Source organism: Dipodomys spectabilis, unplaced genomic scaffold (assembly GCF_019054845.1).
Source record: "Dipodomys spectabilis isolate Male_0828 unplaced genomic scaffold, ASM1905484v1 ptg000145l, whole genome shotgun sequence".
Lineage (NCBI taxonomy): Eukaryota > Metazoa > Chordata > Mammalia > Rodentia > Heteromyidae > Dipodomys > Dipodomys spectabilis.
In genome coordinates, this window is record NW_024870822.1 from 6214974 (window position 1) to 6228027 (window position 13054).

The 13054-nt window shown below is 35.6% G+C and overlaps 1 protein-coding gene across 1 annotated transcript in view; it reads left to right on the forward strand.

The window, feature by feature from the left end:
• Ccdc73 (coiled-coil domain containing 73) overlaps positions 1–13054 on the forward strand; it is a 104073-nt gene that overhangs the window by 78347 nt on the left and 12672 nt on the right. The window contains exon 12 of the mRNA XM_042691502.1: positions 6827–6937. Within this exon, the coding sequence (XP_042547436.1) occupies positions 6827–6937 (111 nt within the window). The remainder of the gene's footprint in view (positions 1–6826; positions 6938–13054) is intronic.

Below are 13054 nucleotides of genomic sequence, written 5' to 3' on the forward strand. Positions count from 1 at the left end.
TCTCACTAATGACTGGGACTAAAATTGACCTGAGCAATGCAATTAATCTTTTTTTAAACCCATGTTTCTGTTTTAATTACTTCTCATATAAAGGGAGTTTTACCTGCTCTCATACTGTAGGAGTTACATGGCAAAGAGAAAGAGGGAGAAAGCAGTGGTGTGCTAGAGTTAAATTTCTCTCTTCCCTTAATCCTTGCATGTATTCTAAAAGAAGACTAATTAAAAATTATCTCCAAGTCTACTTCCCTTACAAGCAAGAACCTCTTCCCACATTACCTCTTCCTACCACACACTATAATTGGATAACTGGGACTATTTCCCTAATATGTTTACCCTTCTTCTAAGAACATATTGCTTACTCAAATTCTTCTTCCTTCTTCCTCACTCCTCTTCCTTCTCTGCCTCTTCCCTTCCTCCCATTTTCCCTTCCTCCCTTTCCTTTCCCTTTTCTTTTTTTTTTCTTTCCTTATTCTTTCATTTAAAAATTGCCTAAGACAAGGTCTCACTGTTTAGCTTAGGCTGGCTCTGAACTGGATATTTTCCTGCCTCAGACAGTACTAGAATGATAGGTGTGTACTATCCTACTTGGCCAAAATCTTTACGAGTAGCTCTCACCAAGACTATCTCCTAATTCATAAAGGAGTTGAAACATAGATTTTTTTAGGATGAAACAAATATTACGAGATTAATCTAGTTCGTTGCATGATGAAATAGAGAGCTAGAAGATAATAAGCAATGGTGTTCAAGGTCTTATAATTAGTGGCAAAACCAGTTTAAATCTAATTCAGTACTATTTCCACAATGTTATACCCTTAAAATATTTTTCCTAAATCTATAAGAGCTGCCAATATTCTTAGATTATTTATACCAAAACTACAACTCTCAAATTGACTATAAGCTCCAAGCCCAATATACAGTTATATATAAATTCTACAGACATGAATGGAGTCACAAATATATACTTGAATATTTCTTTGAGTTAATCATGGTTATATATATGGTCTCAGGATCTTTTAACTATAACTACCAATATCTTAGGTAACTTAAATACCTTTCCCTTTAATTATTACAGTTATTACCTTTTTCTTGATATTTCATAGTATTGTCAAACCCAGAATTGTTTATTTTAATAAAAACATTAAGGAACAAGAAATACTATCATGACTATTATTTGATAAAATAGAACATTTTGACATCTGAATGTATTAAGGATATAATCTGAAGATAAAAGACAGTTCCTAGTAAAAGTCATTTGATGGTTATATATTGATTTTTTTTTGCCTAGTGAATGTTTTGTCATGGATAAGTACTTGCCTGAAGACTGGTGTCTGAGAACCACTGATATATAGCATAACAAAACATGAGTGTTGACCTGTTGCTAAGGATTATACTGCATAGACATTGCAAGTGTTGTCTTGAGGAGCATTTTAATTCCATCTGTATTAAAAGGGCTCATTACTCTTGATAATGGCCAACTGTTTTTCAATGCTCTATAATTGTACTGTCATCTGTCTTACTTTCTTAGTAGTAAATTTTAGAGCACAGAGACTTAAATTCTCAAGTTGAAAATACTTTCTACTATGATTTAATGATAGTGCAGTCTAGTTATTAGTTATATTACTATAGTCTAGCACTAAGAATGATATACTTGGTTTATTTCTATAACTACACTATTAGTACAGTTGATTTGTTTTTAAATGTTAGTAGTTGATTTTTACTTTAATCTTCCACAATATCCCCTTTTCACAGATTTTTTTTCAGATTTATTAAGTCACTTGCAAGTAATAACAAATACTTTTCTGCTGGAAAACTGTATAAACTCCATGAGGATAACAACATTTTCACTTACATAGCATAAGAAAATTAAATAGGGTTAAGGACACAATAGGACCTCATTAAGTTTTTTTTTTTTACCTCATTAAGTTTTTTAAAATAAATGAATAGGAATAAACACATTCTCTTCCCAAGTTTATATATTTCCTGGTTAGAGATTCTAGCTAAACACATTGAATTGAACACACATTTGCTTCTACTTCCTTCTGAAACGGCAATAGAATTACACTAATAAATCCACAAGGACAAGGAAGTAGGGGAGCAAGGTTAAAAATAAGTTTTAAAGATGTGAACTAGGTAGACAGATGGTAATTTAACACATAAAAGAAGTTGAAATACAAGTCAAAGATGTAGGAATGGTGGCTTTGATGTGATTCCATTGATCCTTACCTAGCATAAGACACTGTTCATTTCCCAACACTGCCATATAAAACAACCAACATGCACATGTATACACACCTAAACACACAGAGGAATGGGCAGGAACTATAAAGTAGAGTTTGCAATGGAATCCCCAAACTAGAAGACCTATGTAAGACCCTTTTGAAACCCTAGACTCAGACAAACACTGCCCCATTCTTACTTTGCAGAATATTAGAGGTTTCTGCTGGAAATTTGAGAGAAAGCTGAGACTGAGATTGGGGAAGGATTCAGTGGTATTCTGGAGCAAGCTTTGTAACACAGTGAGTTCTGATTGTTAGGCAGTAAGAAAATTTTGAGAATTGGTTGCTATAAAAGTAGTGGCTTGAAATTGCCCATGATGGCAATATTTAACAAGAATGAAAATGTCAGATACTAAAAGTTAATCTCTTTCCCTCTCCTTTTCTCCTCTTTACCCAGTTCACTAAGTACAGTGTTGAGAATATTAAACTGAAATAGGATAAAAAAATAAATACTAAATGAGGCCTCCCAGTGTAGTTTGCTCATTTAGAGAGCAACTAGCCTAACCCCTGGGAAGATTCCTTTTTGTGGAAGCTTGCCACCCTAAAAGAAAAGGTCTCTATATGAAGTAGTTCAGTCAGATGAAACTACAGTGAAACTCACCATTTGACAAAGCTTCTAATCAGCTTAGTGTCTCATTCTTAATTATGAATAGGTAATTAAGGATCACTGGACATTTGAAGAAAGTCTCCAGTATGAAAAAAGATACATGGAATACTACAACAGAATACATAGAAACTAAGAAAATATGTTTTAAAGATAACATTGATCCACAAATCAGTAATTAAGAGTACATAAGGAAGCTTTCATTGAAGGCAAATATATTAGCAGACAAAAAGTGGTAGAGCAGAAAATTGAAAAGAAAAGCTCAGGGGCAGCACTCAGGCTGTCAAGCCTTAAACTGGCACACAAAAATAAATAAAAATAAAGAAGTAAGCTGCTGGGCACTGTTGGCTCATACCTGCAATCCTTAGCTACTCAGAGGCTGAGATCAAAGCTTCCTGGAAAGGAAAGTGTGTGAGACTTTCATTGCTGATTAACCCTCCAAAAGCCAGAAGTGTCTCAAATGGTAGAGCACTAGCTATGAGCAAAAAATCTCAGAGACTGCTCACAGGACTGACATTAAAAAAAAAAAAAAGTGCAGTGGAAAGGTTGGAAGATAATGTTGAGAAAGTCTTGTAGAAAGTAGAACTGAAAGACAATAAGTTTGAAAACAAGGGAGAAAGAAAATAAGGGTCAATCCAAGGAATCCGGCGAGTTTTAGAGAGAGAACAAAGAAAATGGAGGGAGAAAGAATGATTTTTTTTGCCTGATGTATATCAATATGATATTTTATACTACACCTGAAGAGATGATTCTAAAACTGAAGGAAGAAAGATAACAATATGAAGGACTAAGAATGAGAATGACAATATATTGGCCTCCAGTTTCTCAGTGGCAGTATTGGAAGGAAGAAGATAATAGAACCATGCATGCAGAGGTTGGGAAGAAATTGATTTCTAAAATAGAGCTAATCTAATTGCCAAGAACTAGTAGAATAAAAATGTTTGCAGACCTGCATAGTATGAAAAATTTTATGTGTGTGTTCTTTATCAAGAAATAATGCCCACTTGGAAATTGTGCTTCATGCCTGTAATGCTAGCTGCCTGAGAAGTGGAGATGGGAAGACTATCTCAAAGAACAAGCCAGGTAGCCTGGCTCTGGAGGCTCACGCCTGTACTCTTAGCTATTCAGGAGGCTGAGATCTGAGGATTGTGATTTGAAGCTATCCTGGGCAGAAAAGTCCCTGTTAGACTCTTATCTCCAACTAACCACTCAAAAACTGGAAGTGAAACTGTAGCTCATAGTGGTAGAAGGCTAGCCTTGAGCAAAAAGAGCTCAGGGACAGTGCCCAGGCCTGAGTTCAAGCCCTAGAACCACCACCACCACCAACCAAAGAACAAGCCAGGTAATGATGGCATTTAGCTATAATCCCAGGTGCATAGGAGATGTGGGTAGGAGGATCATAGTCTGAGGCCAGCCCAGGCCAAAAGCATGAGACACTATCTTAAAAAGTAAAACAAAAAGAATTTGGAGGCATGGCTCAAATTGTAGAGTCCTTGCTATCAAATGAAAGGACTTGGGCTGGGAAGGTGGTTCAGTGGTAGAGCGCATGCCTTGCATGCCTGAGGCCCTGGGTTCCATTCCTCAGCACCACATAAGCAAAAAGAAAAAAGCCGGAAGTGGTGCTGTGGCTCAAGTGGTAGAGCGCTAGCCTTGAGCTGAAGAGCTGAGGGACAGCGCCCAGCCCCAGAGTTCAGGCCCCACGACCGGACCCCCCCCAAAAAAGAAAGGACTTGAATTCAAACTACAGCTCCATCAAGAAAAAAAGGAAAAAGAGAAGGCAGCCTGGACCAAAGTGACATCTACATCACAAACAAGCCAGATATGGTGGTCCCAGCTAATTGGGAGGTAGTGGCAGGAAGATCTCATTTGGAGATCAGCCCAGGCAAAGTGAGCACAAGAGTATATCTGAAGAACAAATTAAAAGCAAAAGGCCTGGGAAGTAGGGCCTGTTCCTACCAAGCTCAAGGCCCTAAGTTCAGTGCTCAGTACTTCAGAAAAAAAATGAACAGAAAAGTTGCTATTTCATGAAAAGGCAGTAATACAAGACTGAGGACACTGGGATCTAGGAAACAGGAGACCTATGACAAAAGAGCAATAGGAGTCCTGATAGATAACATGTTTTGTGCAGCGGACTGAAAGGAATATGCAAATTGTAGTGGAAGGATGGAGTGTTTCCATAAAAGCTGAAACTGAGAGATACCTGAAGAGTCAATTAGGTGAGGATATGGGTCAGGACAGGAAATGATGAATGTATCTGTGCACCGTTTTAAGAACATAATGCTCTCGGTCAGTTACTGTTACTGGGTTTAGCGAATAACTTTGTTCTCTAATCTTTTCTCTAAAATTATGGTTTGTTTGTTTTATAAAAATGTAATAATGTAAAATACTTGTTAATATTTGTTAATAATGTAAATAATGTAAATTTGTTAATATTTGTTAATAATGTAAATAATGTAAAATATTTGTTAGAATGTGAGTGTACTGAGCATCTATTAATTTTACACTGTTTTAACTATTTAGAAACTATTACTACATGAAGCAATGAATTAAGGAAATGTGTTTTATATGAAAATACTTACAGGATTGGGTATCTATGGCTCACACTTGTAATCCTGGCTACTCAGGAGGATGAGATCTGAGGACCAAGGTCTGAAGTAACCCAGGCAGGAAAATTCGTGAGACTCATCTGTCTGTGGCTCAAGGAATGGTAGAGTGCTAGCCTTGAGCAAAAAAACCCCACAAACAAAAACAAAGGTCAGGGACAGTGCTCAGGCCCTGAGTTCAAGTCCCAGGACCAGCACACAGTCACACAAAAATTTATATTATCCTGAAATAGACAACTAAAATAAGTATTTGTTTGGAGGTTCTTAAAAATGAATATTTATAAGAAAGATAAATTTTTAGTTGGACGTTGTAAAATGTTTGTTCTCAGATAAGTTGCTCTAATTTTGCACAATTATATATTTGCATATTGATACTTTAAATAGGTTATTAAACCTTTAAAATGAGATGGGCTTATATTTAATAGTATAGAAAGTAAACAAGACTGTTCTTTTTTAGGGAAAAAACAGATTATATAACAGTAAGTATTATGAGATGGTATCCTCTGTATTTCATACACATGCATATTATAGGCAGCTTCTGTAATCAAACTAGTAATTACTTTTGGGAGGCAAACTGATAGAGGATAATTTTACTTTTTCTACTTATGTGTTTTTATGCAACTTGAAATTTTTAACCATGACTTTACATAGCTTAAGAATGACAAATAAATGAACTCAAAATTCCCAGATGTATTAGATGTATAAATGAATTCTTATATTTACTTATTTACAGAAGTTTGCTTAGATTATAAGCAGACATTGAAGATAACTAATACTAATGATTACACTGATATAGTCTTAGAAAATACTTGGCATTTTTGAAGTTATTTTGGGGGAGGAAAAGTGTGGTAATGATTCTATTACATTATTGCAATGAAATAGTTAAATGACAAATATTTAATTTAGGCTAAAAAGCATGAATTTAAAGTTAAAATTGTATTTTAGAGTTTACTAGACAGTTAATTTCTAAATTAAAATGTCCTGTGGTAGTTAAATACTTTTTAGTAGGGTTAGGCTGGATTATGCTACATTTCATACTTTTCAGTTCTGTACTTTATATTACTTTTTCAGTACATTAAAACTTATGCAGTGAAACTGAATAATGGCAATGTTTTTATACCCTTTTATAGCCATTTCTTTATCATAACCTCCCCCTATTTCCTGTTGACTAAACTATAAGCACCTTTCTGCTAATTTATGAAAATGATTGTTGAGATAGCACATTATCACTGATCTGTATGGCACTTTCAGCATGTTCAAAGTAAAGGTCCAAGCAACATAAAACACATCAAAATTCATTAATGTGGTATTGATTCTTTTTTGGATAATTAATTTTATTGCAGACCCTTGAAAGAGATAATGAGCTGCAAAGGGAGAAGGTAAAAGAAAATGAAGAAAAGTTCCTTAATCTTCAAAATGAGCATGAGAAAGAACTAGGAACTTGGAAGAGACATGTATGTTTATTAAATTGTAAAATATTAAAGTATTTACATAGATGTAGACTTTTAAAATAACTATTAAATACTAAAAAAATATTGCAAAAGTAATTCAAAAATAAAGTCAGACATATCTTCTTGCATTCATATTTCTAGAGTGTTTTTTAATAAGGTAAATTTAATAAAATTCCCAGTAATGTTTTCATGCTTGGAAGACCATACATATACATGTTTGCATACATATGTATGTGTAGATGTATTTGAATGTATATTGAATAACTTTCTATATGTGACAAAGGAAAATTAATTTGCTTTTCCATAAAACCCTTGCAGTGTATTTTAGCAAATGATTAGAGTTAAAAATGGACTATTGTTAATAGATCTATTTTGCTTTCCTCAGCAGTTTTGTTGAGATGTATTAGGGATATATGTAGAGCAAGTACACAGTAGTTTTGTTTTTATTGTATTAACATTTTATCATAAGAGTTGAAATGTTGTGAACAGCTATTTTCTTAAAGCACATTTGTTTATTTCACACTAAATTTTAATTTAAGTCGATAAAATTATATATAAAATGGTAATAATTCAAGTTGTGAAATAAAAGGTTTACATTAAGTATTTTTGAACCACAGAATTGATTATTGTATTTTAATATCAATTTTCATTGTCTTCAATTCTTTTTAAGGAATTAAACACAATATGCTGAGATTGAATGAAGCACATGTTTTGTGTTCAATCTCTAGCACTCCAAAAAGCAAAAACAAAAACATGATTTAGTAGAATAGAAAGTCAGTAAAAAAAAAGTCAGTATGAGTTTCTGAAGCTGTTTTTAGAACTGTATAATTACAGAGACTCTTACACTAATTTTAGTATATGTTTTAATTATACTAATATATCACCTAAATATCTGGTTGATCAAATTTTCTATGAGGATTTTATTTGATTTACTATTATATAAGTAGCTATTGTTTTTATTCATTTGTAGTTAACATATTTTCTATATTTATAGTTTGGAGAGACACAAATTTTCACTACTGATTTTGTTAAGTTTTATTCAAATTTAGAATAAACATTTAGAAATAATAATACTAATAATCTATCAGAAAAATTCATAATTAAAAAACAAGTATAAGGGCTGGGAAGGTGGCTCAGTGGCCTTGCCTTGCATACATGAGGCCCTGGGTTCAATTCCTCATCACCACATAAGCAGAAAAAGCCAGAAGTGGCATTATGGCTCAAGTGGTAGAGCACTAGCCTTGAGTTGAAGAGCTGAGGGACAGCGCCAGGCCCAGAGTTCAGGCCCCACGACTGACCAAAAAAAAAAAAAAAAAACCAAAACAAAAAACAAACAAAAAGAAAGAAAACTGTAAAATGAGGCAGGTGTTCGTGGCTCACACCTGTAATCCTAGCTACTCATGAGGCTGAAATCCGAGGATCACTGTTTGAAGCCAGCTCAGGTAGAAAAGTCCCTGTGAGATTGTTATCTCCAATTAACCACTCAAAAACTGGAAGTAGTGCTGTGGCTCAAGTGGTAGAGCACCAGCCTTGAGCTGAAGAGCTGAGGGACAACACCCAGGGCCAGAGTTCAAATCCCACACTGACCAACCCCCCCCCAAAAATCCCTGTAAAATGAAAATAGATATTAAATGTCCCAACATACCACAGAAAATTAAGCATTCATTTTCTCTTAAGAGACTATGAAGTTATCTTCCAGATTAAAAAATGATTGAATCAAGAAACTGTAGGTGCTTTACTGATAAGACTGTAACCTATTTTTGGATAAAATAGTTTTATAATTTTTTTATTAAAACATCCTTTTACTTTTCTAATGCTTTAGTATAGACTATAATTAAGTAAGAAAAAGTTGCTTTGGTTCTGTAACCACATTCTTTTTTTAAATTTTTTTTTATTTTTGGTCTGGTAGTGGGGCCTGAACTCTGGGCCTGGGCGCTGTCCCTCAGCTCTTCAGCTCAAGGCTAGTGCTCTACCACTTGAGCCACAGTGCTACTTCCGGCTTTTTTCTTTTTTCTTATGTGGTGCTGAGGAATCGAACCCAGGGCCTCATGCATGCAAGGCAATCACTCTACCACTGAGCCACCTTCCCAGCCCTGTAACCATATTCTTGAATGGGAGATTGAATCTGTGCACTCTCTTTCTGTCTCTTCTTTATGATACTGTCTCTTCTAATGATACTGACAAAATAAGGTAGAATTCCTAAAAGTAGTCATTCAAACTTGGTCACTCAAAAATAGTATGAAATACCATTTCATGTATGAAAAGAAAATACTATGAAAAGAAAACAGTATGTTAATAAAACGTAGTCTATACTAGAATCTATATTTAAAATTCATTTAAATATTTAAAAAAACCAATGTTATATATTTTTTTATCCATCTGTTATATGGACTAGTTTTATAATCCATGGAATATATCCATATATATCCATTGATTATATATCTTTATTTATATGTATGGACAGATGAATTATTTAAGGAGAAAGAGTTAACAAGAGAAATTATCAACCTTAAGTATATACTGTGTATTATTACTATTATAGGCAGTGGATTTTCTTTACTTTTTGGTGTTTTTGAGACAGGGCCTTTTCACATAGCCCAGGTTGGCCTCAACTCTTGATCTTCCTACTTCTGCTTCCCAGTTGCTGAGATTTCAGGTGTATGTTACTATACCTGACAGTAGAATGTCAAAAATGCCTAAAATGCAAAGATGAGAGCCCCTACTATTCAGGGATAGATACTGAATTAAACACAATAGTGTAGAGGGTTTTATTTTTGTTGGTTGTGGGGCTTGAACTCAGGGCCTGGTGCTGACCCTGAGCTTTTATTTTATGCTGAAGGCTAGCATTCTACCACTATGAGCCACAGCTACATTTCTGGTTTTTAGGTAGTTAATTGGAGATAACAGTGTCAACGGACTTTCCTATCTGGGCTGCTTCAAACCGCAATCCTTAGATCTCAGCCTCCTGAGTAGCAAGGATTACAGGTGTAAGCCACCAACACCTAGACTGTAGAGTTATTTTTAGGATTACTAACAAAGTTCTATAGCTTTTAGTTAGACAGTTTTAGAGAAAAAGATACAAGTTTGGGCTTGAAAGATGTTACAGGATTTCACCAAGGAAAAGGTATCCATTGTTCCCTGTCTTCCTAAGAGATTTGAATTTTATAAGAAGCAACTTTAAGTTTTTTATTTTGGTTATTTTTATGTTAGTACTGGAGCTTGAACTCAGGGCCTTGAGCTTTATCTTAGCTTTTTCATTCACTCTACCTCTTGAGCCATATCTCCATTTTCAGCTGGTTAATTAGAGATAAGATTTTCTCAGATTTGTCTGGCTGGGCTGACTTCAAACTGCTGTCCCAAGATCTCAGCCTCTTGAGTGGCATGATCCATGGGCACCAAGCACATATGTGTGTATTTGTGTGTGTGTGTAATGGGGTTTGAACTCAGGGCCTCACATTCTTGCTTGGCTTTCTTGCTCATAACTGGCACTTTTACTATTTGAGTCTTGGCTCCAGCCTGGCATTTTACTGGTTAGTTGAAGATGGAGGCTCACAAACTTTTCTTCTTGGGCTGGATTTGGGCTAAGATCCTCCAGGTCTTAGCCTCCTAAATAGCTAGGATTATAGGCATGAGCTGCTGGCATCTGGCACCATGGAAAGTCTGAAAGCAGAGAAGTGACATAGGCAGATTTGAGATTTGCAAAATAACTCTTGCAAAGTATGAATGATAATTGTATGGAAGGAGACCAGTGAGGAGAATAAAACAGCCCTTTAGCCATTAGCCCAGAAGAATGTGAGTTATAGCAGTAGGAGTGATAGTAAAGACAAGGGATAGATGCAAGAAGAATTTTGGGAATAGAATTGGCAGATTTAGTGACTTCTTATATATAATAGCTATTAGAAGGGGAAAAGAAAAAAAAAGATGATGCCAAGATTAGTATAATTCATAGGATGATATCATTAAATGACATGAAAAATGTAAAAGGAGAAACAGATTTGGAGGATAGAAATAATGACTTTAATTTGAGAACCGCTGAATTTATGGTTCCTGCAGGACATTTAGCTTGAAATGCATATCATGCATTTGGAAATGTGAATTTCATCTTAAGGGAGAGGTTGGGGAGGAGGTATAGATTTAAAATTTATTAGCATGGAGGGGATTTTTGAAGTTACAGGGGAAGTAAGACCATCTATAGAAAGAATGGAAAGCTTGAACAGTGCTAAACAAGGAAGAACCTTGGGGAGTAGCAACATTTTTTTTAGTCCTATTTGGGAGCTGGAGGGGAGGGCAATCTGATCAAAATAGAAAGATGGCAGGATAAAGAGCATAGTATTATGAAAGGCATCTGTTTCAAGAATAGTAATGGGAATTAGTTGGGTGCCAGTAGTTCACAGTTATAACCCTAGCTACCCAGTAGGCTGAGATCTGAGCATTACAGTTCAAAGCCAGCCTTATCTCCAATTAACCACCCAAAACCTAGAATTGGCATTATGGCTCAAGTGGTAGAGCGCTCTCCTTGTGCAAAAGATCTCAGGGACAGTGCCTATGCTCTGAGTTTAAGCCCTACAACTGACAACAATAACAGCAACAACAACAAAAAGAAAAGTAGTAGACTAGGTATGGGTACATGCCTGTAATCCCAGCTACTTGGGAGGCAGAGATTGTGAGGTACTGTTCAAGGATAGCCTGGGCAAAAAGTTAAGAAATTGTCATCTGAACCAACAAATTGGATGTGGTGCTGTGAGTTTGTAATCCCAACAGACTGAGAGGCATTGATAGAAGGATCAAAGTATGAGGCGGGGTTGGGTAAAATGGGAGACTCGATCTGAAAAAATAACCAAAGCAAAAAAGACTAGCAGTGTGGTTTATATGGTAGAGCACATGACTAGCAAGTGCAAACCCCAGTATCATAAAAATAATAATCAACATTGTCAAAGCTTTTAAATGGTGTGATGTGAAAAACATCATTTGCTAATTTACAGTTACTATTTGAGAAATAGTTTTTTGTTTTTTGTTATTTTTTGCCAGTCCTAGGACTTGAACTCAGGGCCTGGGCACTGTCCCTGAGCCTCTCTGTGCAAAGGCTAGTGATCTACCACTTGAGCCACAGCACCACTTCTGGCTTTTTCTGCTGATGTGGTACTGAGGAATTGAACCCAGCGCTTCATGCATGCTAGGCAAACACTCTACCACTAAGCCACATTCCCAGCCTGAGAAGTAGTAAATAATCAGTAGAACAATGATGGCTGAAGTCAAGTTGTTAAGACATGGTAGGTTAGAATTTGAAAATATCAAGTGTGGATTATTTTGAGAAATAAGAATAACTGCGTTAAAAAGAAAAAATCAGGAATATGAGGGGAGGGTATTTGTGAGCAGAACAGAAAATGCTCACAATAAGAGAGTAAGCACAGGTAGAAGAAAAGAGAAAAATGCTTGAATCAAGACTAAGGAGAATAGGGGCTGGGACAGAGAACACATGAAGAATGTTGCCTTGGAAAAGATGTGCTGTGGAGCTAGATTAAAAGATGGTTCAAAGAAATGATATAGTTGGTACTGGTGGCTAACGGCTATAATCCTAGCTACACAGGAGGCTGAGATCTGAAGATCTTGGTTCAAAGCAGCTGGGGCAGGAAAGTCCATGAGATTCATCTTCAATAAACTACTTAGAAAAAGCCAGAAGTGGGGCTGTGGCTCAAAGTGGTAGAGCACTAGCCTTGAGCAAAAGTGCTCAGGGACAGTACCAAGGCCCAGAGTTCAAAACCCAGGACTGCCTCCCGCAAAAAAAAAAACAAACAAAAAAACAAAAACCAGGAATGGACAGGACAAGATAGTATTGTAAGCTTATACCTGCTGGCTCTATAAGGAATGCTACACACATATATGAGATTTATGACTGCAGTTTAAAATTTTTTTAAGAGAATTATCATCCCTATGATAAAATGGTATTTTTCTCTTCAGACCTTGTCTCACATTTGATGGTGTTTGTATGAAAGAGTACTCCCCTAAGAAAAAGATTATGAAGTTTTATAGGTGTAGATATAAATACAATGCAGACACTCCATGTCAGTTTCTACTGTACTATTTAAAGGCTGTTCTTCATTGGATAATGTTATAATCTGT